The sequence below is a fragment of the Pelecanus crispus genome, chromosome 3, assembly GCF_030463565.1.
Source record: "Pelecanus crispus isolate bPelCri1 chromosome 3, bPelCri1.pri, whole genome shotgun sequence".
Lineage (NCBI taxonomy): Eukaryota > Metazoa > Chordata > Aves > Pelecaniformes > Pelecanidae > Pelecanus > Pelecanus crispus.
In genome coordinates this window covers 66,949,444-66,975,452 of record NC_134645.1, presented here as the reverse complement: position 1 = coordinate 66,975,452, position 26,009 = coordinate 66,949,444, and the positions used below count along the sequence as shown (strand labels likewise).

General features: G+C 39.0%; 1 protein-coding gene across 1 annotated transcript in view; it reads right to left on the bottom strand.

Moving 5' to 3' along the window:
- Positions 1-26,009, bottom strand: part of MAP3K5 (mitogen-activated protein kinase kinase kinase 5) — a 107,020-nt gene that overhangs the window by 11,727 nt on the left and 69,284 nt on the right. The window contains exons 12-24 of the mRNA XM_075706853.1: positions 23,264-23,313; positions 18,349-18,444; positions 16,904-16,985; positions 14,019-14,152; positions 9,502-9,629; positions 8,509-8,645; positions 7,765-7,870; positions 6,620-6,777; positions 5,926-6,103; positions 5,117-5,137; positions 3,842-4,019; positions 3,573-3,741; positions 390-575 (exon numbers count right to left, since the gene is read on the bottom strand). Coding sequence (XP_075562968.1) covers positions 390-575; positions 3,573-3,741; positions 3,842-4,019; positions 5,117-5,137; positions 5,926-6,103; positions 6,620-6,777; positions 7,765-7,870; positions 8,509-8,645; positions 9,502-9,629; positions 14,019-14,152; positions 16,904-16,985; positions 18,349-18,444; positions 23,264-23,313 — 1,623 coding nt within the window. The remainder of the gene's footprint in view (positions 1-389; positions 576-3,572; positions 3,742-3,841; positions 4,020-5,116; positions 5,138-5,925; positions 6,104-6,619; positions 6,778-7,764; positions 7,871-8,508; positions 8,646-9,501; positions 9,630-14,018; positions 14,153-16,903; positions 16,986-18,348; positions 18,445-23,263; positions 23,314-26,009) is intronic.

The window sequence follows — 26,009 nt, the reverse complement described above, 5'->3', positions numbered from 1 at the left end:
AAGAAATCTGCATTTATGTAGGATAAGCCTGACACTCAGTGTCATTCTTATTTACCAGCAAACCCTCCAAAATAAGATTTTTCTAAAAAGGCTCTCCTGCTTTAGTATTATGACATAATGTTTACACAACCATGCTGAACCTTCTAGAACTTTAATCAGCAAAATCTCAACAGTTGTGTTCAGGGTCTGTGTCCTGCCAAAGGACACGTGGCAACCCAACCAGGTCATGGGTGTGGGCTGGGTTTTTGTTATTACAGGTTCAAAGCCCTCAAATATTATTGTTTCAGTAACTCTGGATGGAAGTTAATGAAGTTCTGTTTGCTTCTGGCTTCTAGGGTGTTTTTTGGCAGTTTTGGTGCACAAAGTTCTTACTAAAAGTGACAACTTACAGCATCTTGAAAACCAAACAGGACGAGCTGCACTTGACTGATACCATGGCTGTCAAAGTCTAACTCCAGTTTCAGTTTTGAAAGAGTGGTTGCGATAATTTTACGATCAGTGGACCGTACAAACTCTCTGAGGCTGGAAACAAGCGTCGTGATATGTTCCCATTTCAGCTTGGGTTCTTCGGCTCCCTGGTAGAAGAGAAAGGAAAACAAATAGTTTTGATAGCCATCTTTTGAAATGTACACCCAGAGGGACTTTAACCAATAACATCAGTTGGCAATATGGATTTTCAGAAGCTCTACTGCTACAGTTAAGGGAAAGGTGCAGCTGCAGGTCAGACAATGGTAGCAGTGTAACTACAGCACAGAGTTCTACTGCTGAGCTCCCTGCTGATGCAGATTACTTGATGAGCAAATAGCTGACTTTGTTTCATATCAGTTGCTGAAGTATATGTGCACACTATAGTCTGTATGTCTCATTGTACAGGAGTGAAAAGATATGAATAAATATACTGTGCACTGAATACTACAAATTACTCTTAATTGCAAACAAACATGTCCTTTGCAGTGCCTCTAATTTCAGAGTGCCTCTGAGAGACAACATGCAAACTCCCACAGTAGCATTTAAAAGAAGGCATTAGTCAAAGTTACATAGAAGGCTCAGAAAGAGACTGGTTCTTTCCTACATGATTTCCCTTGATATGGAACTTTTACACTTACCTATTCTTAGAGTAGGTCTACAAATCTGTCACCTTTCCATTATAAAATATTCATATACCTATTTTTAAAAGCTTTTGTGTTTTTGCATGAGCTACCAAAGTAGCAAAAAGCTCAAAAGCATTCACCAGAATAACCAGCATAAGTAACTAGGAAGTAGAGGACTGTATTTACTGTATAAAGTTATGTCAGCTGAATAGAAATTTCAATTCCAAATCTTAAAATTAAGCCAGAGATAGGAAACCATACTAGTTGTTCAACACGAAGTATTAGATGCTTATTCTGAAGGAATTTAAGTATTTATATAGACTAAAGATATCTAATATTGATTTCTGTAACAGAAGGACATACGGTGTTTGGTTCTGTTGTATTTTCCAGTTTTATGCCATGAATGTTACAGCTGGCCAGACATCAAGAACTTTGCTTGCCAATAACATTGAGGTTTTAACTATAGTTAATTAATTCTGATCAGGATGAAACAAAGATAATTTCATTATTTGAGAGAGAGAGATTAATTAAAAAAAAGAAAAAGCTGTAAAGCACTCAAACATTCCACTGACTAAAGGACCCATCTCTGAGACAAATGATCCTAGCCTCTGATCCTGATCCACTTTGATTTGGAGAATTCATCTGATGACTGGCTATACTGAAGTGGATCCCTCACTCTGTCCTGCAGTAGCTGATCTCCTTTTCGTGTAAACAATTAAAAAGCCATTAGGGCAGATAGGTGGACACACAACACACTGTAGCCCTACACTAGAAGATCCAAGTCCATCAAGGCATGCTGGGGACAGGGCAAACAGTATGGTTCCCTAATAAGGTACACTGACTTATTTTGGGAGGGTCATTCTCCTCCCTAGTCCCCACACCCAATGACTTTGTTGAAATTGTTCTTAAGAAAAGTTTTTGTGAGGGGTAAAGAGCTATCAAAGCATAAACCATTATGAGGCCTAACAAGCAAGTCAGGCATCCATCCATTGGTAACTTGCATTTAAGCAGGACATAACAAGAAGCCAACTCAACTTCCCCTTAACTGCAGTTACTACCACTTTCTAGCGGTTTGAGTACGTTTCCTACTCTTTGACCAGGGTCCCTCTCTCAAGGAAGAAAACAATGTTTGGGAGTCTGAGTTCTGCATCCTCTTGAAGGGCAGACAGTCCCATGCACATGTGCTTTGAGCTCTCTGGCTCTACAACTGTGTGTCTCTGCTCCTCTTGGGCTGTTCCAGCCCCAGCTGAGGAAGGCATGAAACACCAAGCACCCTCTATGGATCTTGTGATTGAGTTTCAGCCTCTCACAATCACTGATTATTCCTTTCATACACGTGCTAACGACTGTGTCTGTTACAGCAACACTCCAGCAAAGCACAGATCATAGGCATCTCTCTTATTGCCTTCTATTTTAATACTTCTTATAGTTACCAGGACAACTGTGGGTTCCTTCATCCCCCCACCAAGAGTTAGAAGCTCTTTTTATTGATATAGCAGCAATTTCCAATTACATTAACTGTAGTACATGCATAAGAATCATACTGGCTTGCATCAGTTTCTAAACAGTACTATCTTTAGAAGATGAGTTGTCGCATTTTATACAAATATGCTTTCGACCAGCAATACTTAACCTTGAGAATGAAGTGAGTCAATTAACTACTAACACACACATTACAAACAAGAACAAAAAAATCATGTCATCCAATTACGGTGTTGCAACATTCAGCAGTGTGGTCATGACCTGTAATTTATTCGGTGTCATCCTGAACGGATACATCATCGTGAATCATGCCCACAAAGGAGCGCCAAAAGGTCATTCTGCAATTATTTTGTTGTCTGCTGTAGCTCCCACTGTTACTCCATCTTCCCTCCCCTCCATATGTGCTCCCAACTGCTGTGAGGAATAGCTGCAATTAATTTTCTCCCTAGCCCCCTCTTTCCCCTTTTATGGCTGTTGGCTAGAAGGCAATTGTGTACCAGTCAGTCCCATTTTTTCTACGCAATAACCTAACATAAGGCCAGAGCGGGCCAAAAGACCTCAACCTCCCTCTGTCAAACCAGTCAGCCAGAAGACAGAACTCTAAAAGGATGGCAAAGTAATCACCTCCTGGGGATGATCTATCTTACGTGAGTTGACCTGACAGCCTCAGTTAGTCCCATTTGAAAAATCACTGGCAAAATATAGTATCATGAAAACATGTTTTTCTGTTGTCTGGCCAGCACTAATATCCATGGATACATATGGTATTTACAAACAACACAAAAGGCATATGTAATGCAGCATAAACAATTTTAAAGCGTATTTTTTAATAGCCCAAATAAAACAATAAACTGTGAAAGCTTACATGGTGCATGCTTTCTAGTTTAATCAAACTTTATTTTTAATTGCTTTACTATGTGTAGCTTCAAAAGTTCCAGCTAATTGCAGATAAGTCTTCAAGTTGTATAAATTTTTTTCTGCCTTCTCAAATTACTTTACCTGAGCCAAAGCTTCCATCAAGTTCCTCACCACCTTCTCTTGGTCCTCAGTTAATATCCTGTGAAGGGTGGCTCTCCTTTCACTATCCTTTTTCAGCAGGAAAAACCCAGAATCTTTCTCTTCAGGTGAAGGAGGTGCACTGTGATCCTCAAAATTTTCATCTGGGATGCTGAATGAAAGACACTCAGTGAAAAGAAACTTTATAAGAACCACCCCAATGCACACATTCCAGGTCTACTGTGTAACATAAATGCCAGATAGCTCTTTACCTCAGAAAAAGGGACCGGATTCCCTTCCCATCTTTTTCTCCACAGGATTTGGCTCTTGTTTTGAAAGAGAATGGATCAATTTTTAATTCTGTATCAGGTGAGACAGAACCATATTCACTGCTGCTACTTGTATCTTCCACCAGAACAGGGACAGGTAAGGATATACTCCGAAGATACTCTATTTGTACAGGAATATTCAGAAGTTAGAATTTAGTAGTGCCATCACAGTTCTGAAGTTAAAAGGTTATTCCTTCAGAGGAAACAGAAAGACTCCAGTCTTCCTCCACACCAATACAAAATATTAAAACAGACAAGAAAACTCCTAAAGCTTATTCTTCTGGCATACAGTTATCTTTCAGTTATGTTTTTATACAAAAGCTTCCCGAGATATGGCAATGCTGGGCTCTCTGCAAGTTCACTTACATAAATTCACTGCAGTGAATGTGCATCTCATATCATCAGTATGCACTTCCAGCAGTAGCAAAATGTTTCTACAGGGTAAGTCATCCAAGCCCCTTCCAAGATCTTAATTTTATGTATGTGCATAAATATATATATGATACATATAAGTATATATACGCTCTAACACATAAGATACATTTCTTTATCAGATTGTTTTGTACAAGTTTAATTAATTCATAGTCTTTGATTAATAATAAACACGCATGTTAAGTCAGAACTTTTGTTTTTAAATCCAGCAAACCTTACTGCTGCAAGAAACTACTCATACCTATTTCACATGTGCACATTTCAAAATGTACTTTGATAGCAACTCAGCATGAAGGTAACTATGTGTTTGTTCTGTTCCCCCCGCTCCCCCAGCTGTCCCCAGTTCATTTCCTGAAAGAAATGACTATCCTGTACCCCGGCCTGACAAGGGGTCTCAAATACATTCCACTTTTTTCAATTATAGATTTTCATTAGGCTAAATTCTGTGTTATCTTTCTCTACAAACCTTGGCTCTATTGCTACTATAAAACAGCTATTTGGTTTCCTGTTCAGATTTCCACTAAATGGCCCTGTAATAACAACGCAGCTCTTCAAGCCTGTATGACCCACCTGCCTAGACAATTAAGCCATAGTCCGGTAGGATTACAAATAATAGGTTAAATTTGCACAATGAATTAGAGGTTCCTAACAGAGAAAGGTCACTTATTTTCATAATTGTGCCCACTTCCCTTTGCAGCATTTTAGTGTGACAAATTGTGCCAGAATAAGTAATAACCACAGTGTCTACACAGTTACTTTTTCATAGAGAAGTACGTTAAAACTCACCATTTGTGTTAGTTGAAAGAACTGTGGGAGAAAAGCAAAGAAAAAAGAAAGTTAAAAGTGCTGAAATTAACTGAGAAAATAAGCATAGTCTAAAGGATAACTCTCTTCCCATTTTTATGGGCTATCTGGACTCTCCTGTCTGCGATCTCTAAAACTGTAATTTATTGCAATTGAAAGTTAATTTTAACCCGCAGGGGGTGTGTGGAAACTATGTTAAAAGGGCTCATCCAATGTCATCTCCTTTACCTGGTATTTTTATTTCTTTTAGGTATTGTGCTAACAATATATAGAAGATATTTCCATATGTGTATATGCATACACATAGAATATGTCAATTCATACTCTCAAAACTCCTTTGTTACTTTCCATAATTTAGAACACTACAGGAAATGAGTACATGAAACAAAAATAATGCAGTGCATGCACATTTGCTATGGGACAAAGATTATTTTGCTCATGTAGAAAACTCCCCTGAGGCTCAATATCATGTTCTAACCTTACACAAGATGTACTCTATGCAGACATTCTTTGAATGAAAACATATGCAAATAAAAAAAAAAACAAAAGCAAAACCACAAAAGCTGCACAACACCATAAACAGACTTTTAGAAACCTTATTAGAAATGCTTATATAAATCACCTCTGTGACAACATGACAACAGAATTCTGCTACAACAGTGTTTCTGCAGCAAGCTGCTAGAACAGAAGGTTACAACTGAATGTTCAGCTGGGATGGAGATCTGCTGTGCTCATCTTAAAGACTAAATCAGCAGTTTCAGAAATTCCAGATTGAGTTTAGCAACGCTTACCTGAAAGCTTTGATGCGGACTTTCTTTTTTTGCTTGAAACCTTCAAGAATTCATCTATAAGGAGTTCATGAGCAAAAGCTCGTTTATCAGGATCTGGTTCAAAGCAACGCAGTATGAAAGCCTTGGCTTCTGCAGACATGGATTCAGGAATCTCTGGGTGTATTTTAAACATTCCCACCTGAGACAAATAAAGGGAGAAACAATGGCCCACACTGTTGTTTTCCCAAACACTAAATAGCATCAAAAAAGTGTTTAGATAGTAAAAGTGGTATATTGTCCACAAGCGTTGATACTACTTTTCTATAACTAGTTATTAATTCAGAGAAAAAAACCTGTTACAAACTGTATAAACAATTACATTAAAAAACCACACAATTGCAAGTAGAGGCTCTCGCAGAGCAGAAAACAGCTTCTTTTCTCAGGTTTGGGGTTTTATTTGTTTGTTTGTTTTTTCTTTTTTTAAAAAACAACATTCAGGCTGCTGAATAGCTGCTGTTGCTCCATTACTCTCTTCAAAGATTACACAGCACTCCCACTCAGTTGAATCAGCTCATTCTTCTTAACATCCTCACTAAACCAAGCATTTCCTTTATCTTCTTTTCCTGCAGTCTCTAATTCTAGCTTCTCCAAAACAGTCATAAGATTTCCTGTGTTTACAAATACTGGTCTGAGTTGTACAAGGAAGATGTCTGACCTTAAACATAGCTGCTTGTGGTTCTCCCAGTTCATAAAACGGGGGCTTCCCTGTAGCCATCTCAATGATTGTGCATCCCAAAGACCAGATGTCTGCAGCCTTCCCATAGCCACGTGGCCCCTTGTCTATGATTTCCGGTGCCATATACTGAAGGGTACCTGTTTAAAACATACTTATTTTTTTACTTAGGTGCACTAATGATGCAAATAGATAGCTAAATGACAAGAGGAACAAAATCACTGAGGGGTGGGCAATATTGGGAAAGTTAAAAAAATACTCTTTATTATTCAAAATTCAAATTTTTCCATATGCATTCTGTATAAAACTCAAAACAGTACTCAAAGTATTACTTGTGCTAAAAGCATCTGACATCATCTACTGATCTGATGATAGTGCTTTTCAAAGTCAATGACAATTATTAAGAGGTTTCAATGAGCTTCGGATCAGACATAATTTTCATTTACTGTATTACAGATGAAGATTAAAATAAGGAAGATCACTCTGAATTGCATCCAGAGAAGAAAAGGAAGTGAAACCTGAAATCTGAACCTAAACCAGCAGGTGATATGAACACTTTTTCTGAAGTAAGGGAATCAACCTGACACATCATTCTGCATTCTGTTCCATTTAGAGCAGAAATGGAAGAGCAGAGGCTGGAATTAAAGTAACAGTCTCACTTCTCATTTTGCATAATTATTTAATACAGTGCCACTGCATCATTTAACATGCAAATCAAATTATCAAGCAGAATGGGGATCAAGTTAATGGCAGGCTCTGTAGATAACCAATTCTGGAGATGAAGCCAGGATGTCCAAGCCAGTCACAAAAGAAAAAAAGAAGTTAGCCTTCGATCTGCAAGATGAAAAAGCCGTGCCCACAGAAGAGACAGACTCAAATACAACATAGGAAAGACACAGCTCTTCTGTCGTAGAGGACTTTCATGTCTCCAGTGGAACTTCCAAAACAGCATTCTCTTTGAACAGTGCATACAAGTACAGCGTATAGCTTAAGATTAGGTATACAAAAAGTTATTCTGGCAGCAACCTTTTATATTGATTTGAAGTCAATGAAAGTTCAGCAGCTGTGGATTCTGACCCTACATGCACAGTTCAAGTGAGGAAAGAGAGTCTCCTCTGGGAACATACCAGTGAAAGTTTCAGTACATGGGTTGATTCCTGCAAGTCTCTTTGAAGTTCCAAAGTCCGAAATCTTTAACACTCCGCTGTACGTGTTGATAAGCACGTTATCACCCTGCAGAACAGAACATACAGAGCAATTACTTCTCTCTGCTGACTCTTCATCTAAGACTTCTTGCATAGCCTGTTTCTACAATGCACTCTTCAGTAACGATTACTTCCTAAGGCTCTTAAGAGGGGAGATGAAAGAGGAATCAATAGTGTTCCTGCATTAAGTAATGCCATTATCAGAAACTTCATCTCAAAGTGAACTCCCCATACTACAGGAAATCAGTTAGAGACTACTAAGAGAGGGGAAAAGGCTGCTTTTTTTTTTTTTTTTTAAAGGGAACTTTTTCATCTGCAATCTCATTGGTAAAGAACCTGCTAATATCCCACCCACAATCTTCTTCACTTCTAGTAAGCTTTTATGAAAGTTTGATCATGCCCTTGAAAACAGAAATAAAAATATCCACTTTATCACATCTGAAGTGGATATATGTTAATTCTTCTAAAATAATTTTAAAAAAAGCATATTTTGTTGGTGCGAATTCAAATCAACAATGGTTCACTTACCTAACCAACAATTCAGAATAGCAGAGAGGGTATGTGACAATGAAGAACTTTTGGGAAAAAAGTTTTTAAATTACAGGACAAATAAATGGTTATGCAGTTACATAACACTATTAGGCTTAATTCTCTGCAAATTCTTACCTTTATGTCTCGATGCACTATTTGATTATCATGGAGGTATTTTAATCCTTCAAGAATCTGCTTGGTGTAAAAGCCAATTGTCTGCTCGTTATTTTTTAATGGTCCCCATTTTGATCGTAGAAGAGCAGAAAGGCTGCCTATAATTTTGGAGAGCAAAAAAGCGAGAGTAAAAATCTAATTAAATTCTGCCTTCTCCCCCAAAGAAAAAAAAAAAAAAAAAAAGTAACAAACATCAATCCCAAACCAAGTGTAGGCACCTCGTCTACAACCAGAGGCCTCTCCAGGCCAATGCTTACTTGCATCATCACCAGCCTGAGTAATTAAAAAGTTTTTTAATTTTAATTTTTAATCAGATACTGAGACTCTCAGTATCTCCACTGGCCTCAGCCGCAGCAGAGAAGCATATGCTTCCTCAAGCAGGCAGATCAGAACCCATTTAATCAATACGCTCACCTCTCTCCTATGCCTGGAGAAAGGTTGCCCCAGAGGAGCGCTGCAGAAGAGTGAAAAAGGGTGGATGTGCATACACACGTCTTTGTACATACACCAACTCCACAGTTTCTCAAAAAGGTAAGCTCAAGAAGTGGGATTTTTGTTGCGTCCTGCTGCTCTGAGTTCTTTTGTCTCAGAGGCAAAAATCACCAATTGCATTTCTCTTGTGTTAGGTCCCTGAGGAGGGCTCAGCCATCTGAGACTAGCTACAGTCCTTCTAGAAGGATGACCAGAGATCACCTCTGATCTGTAGGTAAAAGGAGTTTGCCTGCCACAGCAATGATCTGAGCTGTATCTGTAGCATGTCCTGTCTAAATACTGAATGAGAGGGCTCAAACACTTTGAAGACACAGTTTTCCCCATTAATTTAGGAAAGAGATATTAAAGAATATTACATTTGCATGAAATAGATCTTGTTGCAGTACTACAGGTTTTTATACTTTGAAAATGTTAAAAAAACCAAACCAACCAACCACCAAACCAGTCTCCCCCACAACTTACCACCTGGCACCTGTTCCATGAATATCTTAATGAAGCCATTCTCACTAAGAGAACCTAAATACTGGACAATGTTCTTATGTTTGAGATGCTTATGCAAAGCTATTTCTTCATGCAGAGGTTGGGAGTACCTGGGAAGAAAAGAAGCAGTTTATTCAATATTGACCTTCAGGAAGAAAGTCTTGTGTTTACTGTTGTAGCTGAAGTTCTATTTTAGGTCCCATGAAACACATTTACACCGAAAATGACTATATGTTAGATGCATTTAACAACAGTGGTTGTGAACACCACATACTAAAAAATTATGTAATCATATATAAATACACATAACTTGTATAAAAATATATATAATATTGGGCATACATACACACACAAATGTACATAGACTGAGCAAAATTGAATTTGTGGAAAATTAACTCCTCTCCAGCCTTAATCAAAGAGAATAAACATTTGGGCAAGCAGTTGGGTTCAGACTAGTGCCAAAGTGAACTAGTAAACCATAAAGCTAGTGTATAATTAGAATCACCTCAATAATGAAAACAAAACACCATTTAAATTTTAATTAATTAAAGTCGGAGTCTTATCTGAAAGCAAGAGTGGATAGCTATCAGAGTAAGAAAACAGCAATCATTTCATGGGGAGATATTCAGAACAACTGATCAAAGCAATTTCATCAAATGTAATTTCATCCTAGGTAAAATATTTTTCAGATATGTAAGCTTCTTGGCAGTCTTTTTGCCAAGAAGGTTTCTGGAGTCCACATCCTTCCCCAGCGTGGAACACCACCAGAGCTCAGCAGCTGATGTGCTCCCTGGGCCAGCCCTAACACTCTTCTTCCAACCACGGGCAAGTTGGAAGCAGGTCAGCTGCCAGATTCTGTGTATTGTTTGGCAAAACATAAGACAATATGCTGAGAGTCTGGTGGCTATTTTCACTGAAGCACTAACACGTACAGTCAGATTTTCAGGGTAGCCGAAATAAATGAAGGACACAGACCTCCTTCCGTCAATCCAGATGCAAGAAGGAGCTGCAGTCTTGAGCAAGTGGAAGACATGTTCAGATGCTTATACTGAGGGAATACTAAACATAACTGCAAACTCAGCCTTGCACCAAAAGGAATAGTTTTACTGCCACCTTCACCTTCAGCAGGTTGCTCTCACATAGGCTTTGCACCGACACTGGTACACTCTCGTCCCCTTATAAACTGGCAGAAAACTTATTTATTGGGAAGAGGGCTAGCTTCCTGCTGCCTCAAGTCCAGGAGTTAGCTCTCCCTGGAGCCAGCAGAGTGCCAGTGCCAGGAATGCAATCAAAGCATGAATGCAATCAAAGTTGTGAGGGGAAAAGTGTCCGTGAGCTCTACTCCCTTTTGGGGCAGGTAGTTATCAGCTCACCCTAACAGCAGCATCAAGCTGAAAGTGGAGGCTGAACTCTTAAAAAAAGTGGAGGGAAAAGGAAAAAAAGAGAAAAGAAGGGGGCATCTGAAAATCCCTCTGGAAAACAACTGTTGCAGAAAACAAGGAAAGTATTTGGTTAATGAAAAGTGTGATTATGCAACTCCCAAGTCCATTTACTCAAAACTAATTTGAGCTTTGGCTTGCCTCTCTACACATGACTATAAAGATTCTGACTACACTGTTAGTCATTCAGAAATGCAAAATCATCAGAGATTACATTCCTGAGTTCTATAATGTGATATTCGTTCAGAGCAGCAACAGCAAGACCATTATAATTCTTCCCCCCCCACTTTTAAACTGCACAGTTAATTGAGTCTTGAGCAACTAATATAATTTAGCAAATAAAATAAAGCCATAAGAAAATTCTCCAGTGGGATGAAGCATTTATTATTTTAGAACTTAGTCATTAGGAGACTTTAAATGGTATGAAGAAAGAAAAATTCGAAATCCTACAAAGCTAGATCTTATTATCTATCTAACATGATTTTATTTGAACTTGGAGAGTTGATATGGCCACTGCTACTATTTTATAGTACTGGAAATGCATTTGAGGGCAACAGCATTGCAGGAATGTTTCCTTTTCTTTCAGAATGTGTCTCCTTAGTCTAACATTTCCTGCCAATCAAGTAAATTATTTGGTAGCTTATATTTAACATATAGCAGTATCAAAGACTCACTGCTTTTTGAACAGAAATAATTGCATTTCTGGCCATGCTCTGACAGAGAACTTAATTATTTCTTATGAATCCAAAAGATGTCATTTTTATGTTGAAAACGCTAAGAATTAACTTCAGAGATTAATCCTTTTCTTACTATAGATTTCTTCCAAAGTGCTAAAAGATCAGGTAATAATTAATCAGAAATTAATTAATAAATTTTCTTACTTTGTCATTAAAAGAATAATACTTGTAATTTGTCCTGGAAGCCTGTAAATATTTTTTAAAGTCTAGATGAAAGACTAACAGCTTCTTAATAACCTCTTTTCCAGTATGCTTTGCACATTTAATCTGAAACCTTTTCCATTGAAAATTCTTTTAAAAATGTGTATTGGAGAAGAAAAATCTGGATTTCCGCCCCTCCAAAGTAGTTACTGCTCTATTCAGGCTATCATTCTATTAACCACAGTTGTTACAAACGACTTCTTCTTAGCACATACAAAACTTGCAACTCTATTTTGAGTCAAGAGATTGTTTTATATAATGAGGCCATACCTTCTGAGAAATTATAGCATATCTTGAAGTTAAATTTACAATAACAATATAGAGGATGGAAGGATTCCCCTTTCCATAATCTGAATTCTGGTATCTTTAAAGTATTACAAGTATGGAAAAATTATTAGACCACACACATATCCATACTGAACAGCCAACATATACATGGATTCAAAAAGATTTAGAAGGATTCATTTTTTAAGCATCAAAGAAAAGAAAAACTAAGTGAGGACAGAATAAGTGAAGGAAGGCCCACAAGAGAGACCCATGAAAAAGAAACTGAGCTAGGACACCAGGTGGCATTACCGACCTTCCAGTCTGTAAATTACACAAACAAAACTTTGTAAGAGTTATCATACAGTGTCCTGTCAACATCTAGGCTCCAATATGATTTAAATAACAGAACTTGATGCTGGACAGGTTGTAGAGAATAATGCTCCTTTTCCACAAATGGTGGTTGTACCCCCAGGGACGGACATTCTAGATAAAAGTGAGAAAAGTAACAGCCACTGTGGTGGGTTAGAATAGCCTCTTGTATTTACTGTTTTGAATACTAGCACTCTCTAAGACAACTGCTATGTAGGGACGGGTAAAACCAGCTTGCTTCCTGACATTAGTTGTAGACTGAACCCTGCACAAACAAGGATACAGTTATTTCCTCCTACAGAGGAAATGCAGCATGCCAAAATATGGGAAATCCTGCTGAAGGACAAGCCATCCATTAGATCATAAGTAGTAAACCAAAAAAGACAAATGGGCAAAAGATGACAAGAAACTTTGAAATACGGATTCCATTCCCAACTTTGGACAAAAAGTCACCAGTTTGTACACTCGATATTTTACCTACATTCATTTAGTATGCGATTCCTCCTGCTACCAAGCAGGGTTCTGTCTTTATCAAAAGAGCTTCCTTCATAAAAACTATTCTTTTAACCATTGGGAAAGGAGGGATTTATCTTTCTGTTACCAACCTGGGCAGGGACTTTATTTTCTACTTTTCATACCTTCCTGAGCATAAGCCTGAGTTAGTCTTTGATAATATTTTACAGCCTGTCTGAGAAGCACTTTAAAGGTAGAGGCACTCAAGTCACCTGTTAAGAAGCAGCTTGTACAACACTTGACTACAAAAACCAAAGACTAATGTAAAATTTAAGAATAACTTGACAGTTTCATTTGAAAAACATCTTACCTTTAGACTTGCTATCACTTTTATCACAATATTTCTGAAAATCTATGTATTCAAAATAGGATACACTGCAAGCCTCCAGATACACAAGTACTAAGAACATCAAGTGTCTGGTCTTTACATGGCAACCTTTACAAATGAGAGGGCACTACAAATATAAAGAGACTCTGCATTAAAAAAATGTGGACAAAAAGATCATTCCACACGATTTATTCTAATGTTAAGGAGCTTCAGAATAAATGAGGCACAAACAGGAAAGGAAAACGTCTTTATCAACAATTTATGCTCAGAATTTTAAAGGACTCTGCAAGTCATCAATTTCAATAGTTTTTTTATAAGGACATGCCTGAGCATCTCAGTAGATAGGGCTTATTACTAGGTGAGTGAGATTCTGCATTTCAGCAATATTTCTTTTGGAAACAAAAAGTATTATAAAATACTAGTAACAAAACCAGTAGACATCTAAATTCTCAGTTGCGATCATAACCTATTCCACAACTTGGAAATGTCTAGTAACAAAGGCAGGGAACACCATTATATACCACAGACAGGTAATTTATTGGCAGCTTTGTAGAAGAGGTACTCCTTGATCAGCAAACTGGTTGTCCACATTACTGATGAAATGACATAATGCACAAAATTTGGAACGAGCCACAGTTACTATACCTGCTGTCTCTCTCTGGGATTTCTTTAATAGCAATTCTGACTTGATTGCTCAAATCTCGTCCTGCATATACAATGCCGTAAGTTCCTTTCCCCAGAATGACTCGCTCGCCATTTTCATCATATTCATAATCATACTGCAAAGCAAATAACAACATGAAATGAAACAGAAGGGTAAGTTTTATTCCATCTGACACTGTGCTCATAACTAAGGCATCTAGGACACTAATTGCTTTCTGCAGGCTACGGAGAAGGAAAGAAAAACACTTCAAGAAGACAATTTGGGTACTGTGCAGACATGCCTATATTTCTCCACTGACTGTACAGGAAGCACTGGCTTCTAAGGTAGCCCTTTCAGGTAAGTGCATAAAGCTAAGCTAGCCTTTACCTGTTCTGTGTAGTTACGCTTTCATGTCTTACTCAACAGCATCTGCAATTCTGCTGGCAGGTGCTGTAAAAACAAGAGAAGACGAAAGAGGGCACTCTGTGCCAAACGGAGAATGTCAGCTCCCACACAGACATAGCAAGCAAGGCAGGATACACTTAATTTGTTCCAGGTGCTCTCCTGACCTGACCACATCTTCCAAAACCAGCACAACCTCAATTTTGCCAGTGCCAGGTCAGCGAGCAGAGTGTGCCAATAGAGGTTAGTTAGGACTGCAGTGTATTAAGCATGGTTTCGGCTGAATTTGAATTTCAAAGAGTTTAAGGCCAGTCCAGAAACGGTCATTAGATAGGTTATCTGCTCTGTCTTCTTGTGTAACACAGACACGTAGTTTCACATGCTCACTCCCATGCTAAGCCCAGGAGTTCATGCCTAGATAAAGTATTTTTTCTTTTCCTCCAAATAAAGACTGCTATCTTTTTAATAAAAGAGGCAATCCACCAGTTCTTTTAGTACTTTGTTTCAACAATTAATTACTCTCATGGTGAAGGCATGCCTCTTAATTAAAATTTCTTTGGTGTCACTGTATTTAATTTTGTTTTTCTTCAATAGATCAAAGAGACCATTAGCACATAGTAATTTTCCCTGTAAAAATACTTACCCACTGTAATCAAGTCACCCACTGCTTTTCTTTTTGCTAAAATAAACAAATAAGGCACCCTAAGGTTCTCATTATAGGGTATTTTTCTATCCCACAAGTCACTAGTGGTTTCTGTGTGTCCCATCTCCTATTTCAAATGTATTACAAAATGCCAACATCAAAACTGGGACAGAGGGATGTATTCATTATCTGGTACTGACTCTCTCAGTTCTGGATGTCTCTAGAGCTTTGGGACAACAGATTTTCATGTGATAGGACATGGGCTTAGGTATTCTATCCTGTTCCCTGCCACCTAAAAGAAAGCCTAAACACCCTAAGTACTGCATTGCACCCAATGGCCGTGTACTCACTTTTCAACTACGTGTATGTTCAGAGAGAAACCCAAGGTGAGAACACAGGGTGTAATGGCATATGCAGGCAAGCTATAACTTAGCTAACGTGTGGTAGCAGAAGTAGGGCAGCCTAAGGTTCAGTGTGAGTTGGTGGGCTAAGGGTATAAACAGACTCCCAGCAGCACCAACATCATCACAGAATGCTTTGGGTTGGAAGGGACCTTTAGAGGTCACCTAGCCCAACCCCCCTGCAGTGAGCAGGGACAGCTTTAACTGGATCAGGTTGCTCAGAGCCCCATCCAACCTGACCTTCAATGTTGCCAGGGATGGGGCCTCCACTACCTCTCTGGGCAACCTGTTCCCGTGCTTGACCACCCTCACTGTAAAAAATTTCTTTCTCATGTCTAGCCCAAATCTATTCTACTTTAGTTTAAATCCATTACTCCTTGTCCTGTCACAACAGGCCTTGCTAAAAAGATCGCCTCCATCTTTCCTGTAGGCCCCCTTTAAGTACTGAAAGGCCGCAGTAAGGTCTCCTTGCAGCTGAACAACCCCAACTCTCTCAGACTTTCTTCACAGGAGAGGTGCTCCAGCCCTCGGATCATTTTGGTGGCCCTCCTCTGGACCCGCTCCAGCAGGTCCATGTCCTTCTTGTGCTGAGGGCCCCAGAGCTGGACGCAGTACTCCAGGTGAGGTCTCACCAGAGCAGAGCAGAGGGGCAGAATCACCTCCCTCGACCTGCTGGCCACGCTGCTTTTGATGCAGCCCAGGATACGGTTGGCTTTCTGGGCTGCAAGTGCACATTGCCGGCTCATGTCCAGCTTTTCGTCTACCAGTACCCCCAAGTCCTTCTCCGCAGGGCTGCTCTCAATCCCTTCATCCCCCAGCCTGTATTGACATCAGGGGTTGCCCCGTCCCAGGTGCAGGATCTTGCACTTGGCCTTGTTGAACCTCATGAGGTTCACACAGGCCCACCTCTCCAGCTTGCCCATCATCTGATTTGAGTTTGCTGTTCATTGCCCTGCTTGCCTACAGGCGGTAACTAGCAAGGACAAGCTTTCCCCTACTACAATTATATCCTTATTTGTGCAGTCGACCTGCCAATAATGTAAATGTACATGATTCCAGTGATGCATGAAACAGACAACAGTCTTTAAAATTTAACCAGATGCTAATGCTGTCTGACTATGATTACACGCTGAAGTAACTGTTACAAGAGTCACTCTGTAATAAGCATGACTGGACAATGCCAGAGTTGAGCACCTTCTCAAGTGAGTACATGAACTGAAATACAAGAGATTTAGCTATGCTGGTTACAAAAACTATGAGGACCATTAAAAAGAATCATTCATTTTTAAACAGTAGAGGATAAAATTTTGTAAGCAATAACTTGTCTAACTTCTTCCAGAGAAAGGATGAGAGATTTACTCCCTTCAGTGAAATGCCACATGAGAAGCCCAAAATTCTTGGTATGGTTTGGGGGTATGGCGGTGAGGAGGAGTAAAAATACCTCTAGAGAGTCTCCATCACATTCCCCTTCCTCTGTAGTCTTCCCTATTTCTTCAGTGATACTGTTCACCATGTCAAAAAACCTGTTAAAGAAAAAAAGAAAAAAAAAAAAAGAAAAGCAAATACACACTTGAGACAGTATGGGGACAAAGACAACCCTTCTCTCTAAAGTAACAAATGAACCAAAATAGGACTTAAGTATAGTAAGTATAAACTGAGTTTAAAAGTTTGTTGGCAAAAAGAAAAAAAAATTGTTTACATGGAGAATTAACAGTCAAAATCTGCAGTTTTCCTACTTCTTTTACATACTCCTTTTATATGTGCAAGACATCCATGATGTCTGAAATTATTAATGGAATTAATATTTCAAAATCTATGTATCAGGTGAAATTCTCATCCTATACCATTGTTTCTTTACCTCCAATGAAAGCACTGAAGTATCATGAGAAGTGCCTAGAAGTCTTGCCTACATTTGGAGAAGTTTTTGTAGTGCAGGAAGGTTAGCTTCAAGTTTTTGCCTGAATGAAAAGGGGGTCTATTTTACAACTTCCTATTAAAAAAATACACTATTACATATGACTTCTACCCCTTTGAAAGAATGCAAGTACAAATACCATGTCATGCTGAGGTATTACTTACTCATCTTCTAAGAAGTGCTCAGATATGAAGGGGAATGAACATGGTAAAAGAACCTATTTGAACTAGAATGGATGAGAGGACAAGCTAGGGATTGGGCTGGTAGGTGGCCACAGCCATTAATATGGAGTGCTGCTGTGATTTTTGGTAAAGTTGCAGCCTTTTTTAGCACAAGAGAGACATGAAATTTCCTCTGGGAATGCCTTCTGGATCAGTTCAAGACCACAGCCTTAAGTTCATGGGGCAGAAACACAGCTTAGAGAATCTGACAAACCGCTGATTTTGTGCAACAAACCCTTGCCAAGTTTCCTGTAAGGATACTGGTACACTCTTGTGTAAACATGATGCTAATGTAAAGGAAATCAAGTATGCTTCTTTGTAATCGTAAATAAAATTTTAGTTAGAGTAAAAGAGAAATCTTGACCAGACCTTGTTACCGCAAATGTTCCCACTTCAGAAAGTCCATTTGAAGTTTAGGATGCTTTGTTGGATTGGGGACAACAAACACTTGTAGTAAGCCTTAATATGACAAGTATTAGAAAAATAATCCCACAAAGTGTGTAAAAAAATAATAAATTTGTAATCATATTTGTTTCTGGTGTTTCTCTGAGCTTGCACTTTGACCCTTCAAACCTCACACATCTCCAGGGTACTGCAGTACTAAGCTTTCGCATGAAAGACAGTGTTCACTGAGGACGCTCAGATCAACGTTCACCATAGTTCTGAAACAGTCAGTCCCTGTTGCGCATGCAGACACCATCTACCCCATCACAGGCTGTTTTGTTTTCTGAAATAACAACAGCAACGCACCTTCTGCAATGGAGTTCTGTGCAGAAATAGATTTGAAAGTCATCTGAGTTGTGTAGCACGTATAGGAAACAACACCGCTCTTCAAACTTCGAAATGCTGAAAGAACAGCCAAGCAGAACGTTATTGGAAAGATGCATTTGGACTTCTACCGGCTACGTCAAACCATACAGATCAACCCATTTAATGCGGGAAAGCACCAGATTAAACCTAAGAAGCCATAGTTCTTCCTTATTGTAAAATTATACTCCTGTATCCTCCAAAGTTCACATTCTGCTGTTTGCTATCATTCAGCTTACCCCCTAGTCCACACACTGCCCAAGAAAGAGTAGAAGCAAAGAAGCTAATAGGATTATTTCCATTAACCTGAGTCATTTTTGTCTTCAGTGCATTTAGGCAAGGCCCTTAATTTCCACTCCTGCAGCGAGGATGAAACATCCTTTCAGGATCACATTAGAAAGCCAGATTTTGAACTCAAATAATGAGTTCTTCCTGCTTTAGAAATCAGCCACAGCTCAATCCTGAATACAAAAATTTCTGATCGGTTCCTTGTGAATTGGTACATTGATAGTATGTTGGAAAAATATTTTAAAATTAAGTGAACATCAAAAAAAAATGAGTTGAATGACTTTACCCCCCTTGCCCACTCATGCCTTTCTTCAGTTTTGGTTTTATCTGCTATAACAGCAAAACAAAGATAATGAAAAAGTACGTATGCCGTTTTCTTATGGATGCATAGATGTCTCAACAGAAGAGCAGACGAGGTGCAAACTCTGGTACAGTTGTCCTTTTTCTACCCCAAGTAGGCTGCAGCTCTTGCAAAGATATTAATTCACCAGAATTGTTTTATATGCATATCATTACTGTGCTCCTTATAGCAAATATTAAACATAATTTGAAATAACTCTTTCTGTAACTTTGTCACATGTTGAGTGCCAGGTGTCAAGCTGATGCAGTATAATTGATTGCAAAGGAGGGGGGAAGATGGCTAGAGGCATTACAAAGGAACTTAAAACAGTATTTGAGAAACCAAGACAAATTAAGTCTCCTTATTAACATTCTTAAGATACTGAACAAAATCCACAGTTCTAGTGAAATCAATCTATTTTAGCTGGATCAAGATAGCCATCATGTTTTAAATTAATTTATAGCACAATATAGTAAAATGGTATTCTACGTTGTGCCAAAGGATTGATGATTTGATTAACGTAACAGTTTTTCTTTAACTATCAGGAAATATTTGTAATTTTCAACCTTTAAGAGCTGTCTAAAGTTGTCTGATCCTCGCTTCCTTTTATGATTCCTCTATTGTAGAGCCCTGTAACTTTCGATGAACAAATGGCTCTTTAGACAAGCTGGGGGGCCTGCCTTTCATAAAGCTACTTATGAGAAAAGCAACCTTCATTATAAGAATATTTGTCTTTGGGTGTGGCGAGTCATTTATTTTTGTGTTAGGAAAAATTCGTAAGTGCTAAGTAATATACACATCTGGGAAGACAGTCACTGTCCCCAGTTTATAAACTAACTTTTAATTCAAGTTTTTCAAGCATATAGGTAAACTCTCCAGATATGGAGTAACTGATATCAACAGAATTACTCATTCATTTCAAGTTCCGTGTGAGTTTAAACATTTTACTGATTAAACCTGACATGCACAGAAGCCACTAACACAGCAGTGAATAAAATGGTAAGAATGTGGAGTGTACACAGAGGGCAGGCAAATTCATAAATATTTAAGGCCTTTAAGCGAGTGTTTACATTGTTTATATGTTGCTTTCCTCCCTGAAAAAGTGTTGTTAAAGTAAAAAAAGGAAGACTAAAAAAAACCCAAGTTATAAAAAGAGACAGGATAATTTGCTCAGGAAATGGCTCATTCTGAGGCACACACAGTACCCACTGACTTCTACGACAGCAGAATTGGGGCCGAATTTGCGAAACTCCAAAGACAAACAGGGAAGCATGATGCAGCGTGGCCTTGTGCCCAGCTTGTGTGCGTCCAGAACTCCTCTTAGTCAATGAGAAAAGCTGCAAATGCTGTAACTACTGCTTACTAATACTTCCAGATGAAGCAGCAGATAAAACAGTTGAGCATTGGCAGCAACCACCAAAAAGCAGCTCTGTGGAACTTTTGTCTGTTTTCTGCAAGTGTAGCAGTACAGACACATCCTACTGTCATAATTAAGTAGTCTGATGAGATTCCAAGCTCCAAGAACTCGGGATGGAAGGCCAACATCCTTGTTGTCAATTCTTAAGCTAAGCAAACTGGATGCAGATCTGATTCCAACGTTTCCGCCGTTTCTAACATGACATTCGTCAGCATGACCTCTGAGGCACTCTCCCATGGAAACACCACAAGTAGCAGTTATTTCATAACCCAGGGCTTGTCCCGAACACTGATAAAAAACCAACTTGTAGTCTAGCAACTTCAGTCTGCTACTGTATTTTTTTTAATTTTTAATTGGAAAAATAAAGATGGTATCTTCTTGCTCATATGATGTCTGCTCTGCAGAACACTAGGCACTTCTCTGGATAACTTGAGATGCAAAGCACCTTGGGGTAGCAGCCAAGTTCCAAAAGCTCTGATGAAGCCTTGAAGATTAACAGTACTTTTTGCCCTGATTCAATAATAACCACTTGTGTTTAAGAGGTCAAGAAAGCATATGACAAAAGCAGAGTTATTTACATTGGCACACAAACTGCTAATCAATGAGTTTGTTAAGCTAAACCAAATTACTGTGACTCCCTGCATACAGAGTGTGACTTAGCGCTGGGCTGCTCCGAGAGCTCTATACACTTTCCAAGTCTCTTTGCAATTCTTCAGAGCTGAACTCTATTACTCATGAAGACATTGATTATACCGACTGATACATAGCACACAGAAGTGGTGGTTCTGAAGGCCGTCCCACTCCAAAGAATACCTGCCTTCATAAAACTAGGAAAAAACCTGAAAACCACTGAAAAATTAAGTGATCAGAAACTTGCATATATTTGGAAGAAAAAGAAAAAAAAGGAAAAAGAAAAAAGAAAATGCTTATTCAGTTTTATACTTCAATAAAATAAAGATTTCCTCCTACAGCTCCTCATGGAGGCAGCCAGAGAGTTTTCTAAGAATTCACAGTGACTCTTGGCTCACTGTAAAGTCTTCCAAGTTCTTTTGGACATCTGTCCAGATGAACAGATTGGAAATTTAATTGACAAATTAAACAGCAATTGACAGTTTAAACAACAAAGGCAAGAGGGTACACCAGAAATGGTACTGACCACAGCATAGTTTAATAAGGGGGGGCAGGGGGAAGGGAAGAAAAAAAAAAAACCCCAATAAGCAAGTACTTTTTTTCTTTTTTTAGAAGCACACAAAAACATACTGTAACCAAAACCCAAACCAGACGGAACTAAGCATATCATTGCAATTTTTGCCTAAAATAAGCTGAATCCCACAGGATTGAATTTCTGTGCCTATTGATAGCTTGTTTTTTTAAGTTACTTTTTGGAAGGAAAAAGAATCATCCATCTGTGCAAAAATGTACTGCAGACATAGCAACAGCTTTGTGTGTATGGAACAGTTATTATTAGAACAGAGCAATGACTATTTTAAAAAAAAGTAAGATTTCTGGACTTTTTTTTTTTTTTTAATTACACTAAAAGCAAACACCAAAGTGGAAAGTTGCAGGATGCCAAAGTATAGATAAATCCTAGAAAAAAGAAAATGAGACTAAGATGAAGAATTGATCCAAAGCAAAGAGGTCACAGCAGTGGTAGAACACTACTTTCTTACTGTCAGAATGTACAAATTGCAAGGATGCAGACTACGTTCAACCTGGGCTACTGGAGCAGACCTGCTACCTCAGATTCAGCTGTTCTCTACTGACAATATGGCACGCAATCTGGACTAAACCCCCTTCCAGTAAAGGATTCTCCCCTAGAAGAAGTCTCCCTAGGAAACAGAAAACGTTTTGCTGAAATCAAGTAAATAAATGGCAAAGTTTCCTCCTTTGTCATGATCTCACAAGCCCCGTCCCAAAGAGGGAAGTGTGCTGATGAAAGGAAAGGTGGCCTTGAACATGTAACATTGCTCTCTTCTAATCCAGTCAAGCCAGTCTTGCATGTGTCATTCCTGATCCTATTATTTATTAATCCATGTTAACCTACTCCACATGAATATTGGGGAGGTTTGGGGTTGTTTCCCCCCCCGGCCCCTTCTTTCCCCCTTCCCCCCACCTCCTTCTTCTTCTTTGATTGACTCCCTTTTCCATTCTCTCAAGCAATCTTCAAGCTTTCACTTTGTGGTCTAACCACCACTCTGCGTTGACAGACTCCTCTCCTCACGAGCCTTCCCTAAAACAGTTTTGCTGCCATACCCATAAACGGACACAGAAACAAAAAAAACCCTCAAACATACACACTCACACCAAACCCCTGCAACAGGTAAGCAATTAGGATACTGCAAGACACGCTGATCTTGTCAGTGCCTCATATCCTCCTGCTCCGCAGCGACATGTTGCTTCCTGGCTTACGTATTCTGTGCACCAAGCAGCTCCGGGCTGTGACAGAACTCAAGTAAGATGACATGAAACACTGGCAGTTATTTTAATTCAGTCTTAATTAGCATAAAGTGACTACCAACTTTTAGAAAATATTAGGGTTGTTATTTAACAGGCTATGGTTGGTAATTTTTTACATAACGAACCCCACAAGCAGTCATTTCTGAATCTGGAATAAGACTCCTGGGGCTTCACTTAGAGCAGGGCACCTGTGAAAGTACCTGCAACACTCTGATCCAATTCTGTGTCTGTTACTCCACCAAGGTCTACAGCAGCAGCTTAATACAATACTCATTCAATTACTCTCTTCATTTCAAAACACAAAAGGGAAAAAACAAAACAAAACACAAACCAACCAAAAAAACCCCAAAACTTACCTTACTCCCCTGATAGAAGCAGCACTGAAGTTCCACTCATGGATACCTTTCTGTAACACACAGAAGAAAATAAATAAATAAATAAACCACCCATTTTTACAAATGAAGCACCAGTAGGCATATCTTCTAGCCTGGAACTCAAGAGACGGAAAGAGAAACACTTGAATTATAACAGCCTATTACCTTCTAACAGTTATTCTTCAGAGCACTTTGGTTTTTTTCCACCCAAAACCAAAGGGGAAGAAGTTCTATCTAAAGTTTTGGGTTGTTTTCTTCTTCACTGTTTATTCTGCAAACACAACATACTATTTTAGAAAGCATGCAAACTAGCAGATCAGAAGGGCTACCAGTATAGCCCGGTCTGGGTGCTGAACTTGGGGGTCACATGCAACCCTCTGGGAAGTGTGGGAAAAAAATTCCACCTCTGAGAATAACAAGAGCCTGCTCTGCTTGCTCAATGCCCTCGCATGTGGGAAGACCAGGCAGAGAGTGCTACAAGCGGGAATTCTGACACTGGAGAGCAAAGTGGGAAATTCTTGGAAAGTAGGAGCAATTGCCCACAGAAGGAGCAAATCTGAAGGCCAAGTGTCCAAAGAAACAGAAAGGAGACTATTTCCCTAAGAATCCAGAAGGGAGCGGTAAGAATGTACCAAAATCCCTAAGAGCTGCTGGAGTAACAAACAAGGCTGGAAGAAAGAAGCCACCCTATGAAAAAAAGGACCAGGCCTCACTTATTTTCAGATCTTTGAAATTTACATCTGTCTCATTCAGCAGAACTGAGTTCTCTCTGTAGACCGTCATATTGCTCTGTTTATATTCTAATAAAACTTTACTGTAGGAAACAGAAGTCTTTTGTATCTCCTCATGAAAACATTCTGCTTTCAGGAAAAGGTGGAACTGCAGCACCTCAAAGTCCTGGCAACCTTGGGATCCCACCACAACGAGCAACATATTTGAAGAAATCCTGCTTTCTAGAGCTGAATTTCATTTAGCATTTAGTGACCTGAGCAATTAAAAGGCACAGAGACACTTCTTGCTGAGGGGAGATTTATAGCATAAGGGCATAGTGTCGAACACAAACATAATTAAATGTATTCCAAAAGACGACATGGAAATGCGTAGCTTACAAAACATTTCATGACTAGTGACATTAACAGAAGTCAGAACAGATACACTGCCAATAGTTGCACAATGTGCAGCAAATGATAGAGGAAATTATTCTCCCAGCTATAACAGCCTTCTTCAAGGCTTCCTACATCAATTTTCTCCTCCTCTGTAATTCCTTCCTTCCTGCTCAAATCACATTAAAGGTTGTGATGCTAATATAAAATGCCAAACACAACATACCAAAACCACAAGCAAACATCTTTCCTGAAGCACGAGCTTCACACTATTATAATGGTAAAGTTCAAAGTGGTAACTCCAGGATCTCTTCAATGTTAAATGTGGTGAAGGGTTTCTGCAGTGGGGTACAGGGACAGGAGAATAGCCTGGTATTAAGAAAAGGTGGGATTACATCTTGAAGCGGAGGTGCCAACTGATGCTAGTATGAAGTGTTTGTGAAACTACTATTCAAGTTGCCTGGTTCTCTTGCATGAAGAAAGATCACCAACTCAATCCCTCTGCTAATAAGGAGGGTGTATCTGCACTGTCTTTTACTCCTCCCTCCATATACAAATTCTGCCACTTTCCAATTTGCCATGCTTGGAAACTCTCTTCAGAGCTTAGCTATTGGTACTTGTCCAATTCCCACTATTTGGGATAATCTAAAACCTAAGTAAGTTAAAATACACATCCTGACAGGCAGAAATGTTCAAGAAACATAACAAGAGGCAGAAGTATTGTGGGTTTTACCTGTCATTTACGTGCAACTAATCTCTCACAGATTCGTACATCTTTCATTTACCACACGATGTTCTCAGGCAATGAAATAATATAAAAGTTGTCTCCCTCATGATCTTGCCAACTTTTGAATACATTGGAGTAAACATATCAGGCGCGCTATCCAAATTCAGCATCTGTTCTTTGGTTAGGCAAAAAAACCACCAACCACCCAAAACAAAACTCAAAATGGATTCAGAAGCCAACGTGAAACAGAGACAGGCTGTTCTATTTCAAACTTGCAACAGCACTGCTGCATTCCTCTAACCCCATGCGGAAAGGGCTGCTAAAATTAGGGAACTGCAAGGCAAAGGTAACGTGCATTCTACAAAATATAATGTTATCTGATTTTTACAGGCATTTGTTTATGTTAAACTTGGTATTATTAAAGGCATAAATATTAAGACATGCTGCTAAAAAAAGCCATGGAAAAAGGAAGAAACCACAATATTTATCCTGGTATTGACTGTCATTTGCCTATTTATTACAAAATTGCTGGCTGCAGGCTCCACTGAGTTCCAGTTTGGATTTGAAACAGAAATTCAGTTTATTTGCTCGTGAAAGGAAGTTCATACACTTCATAACTCACAATTCTTATTCTTAGAGCACTGACTGAATTTTGGAAAATAAGTAAAAGCATTAATTTATGAGACAAAATGAACTGAAATCTGAAGCGTGAGCTGGTAAAGCTCTGACAGACCTATGGTAGGTAGATTGAAATTGGATAGTTGAAGCAGTTTCCAAACCCAGCTGTCTAGCCTGCCCTTGCAGTAGGGACAGGTGGTCTTTGCTTGTTAATCAGCCCCTAAAATGCCTTTTTGTACCCTAGTAAGGATCAAAGTAAGAGTCTTCCTCTTTGCAGTGG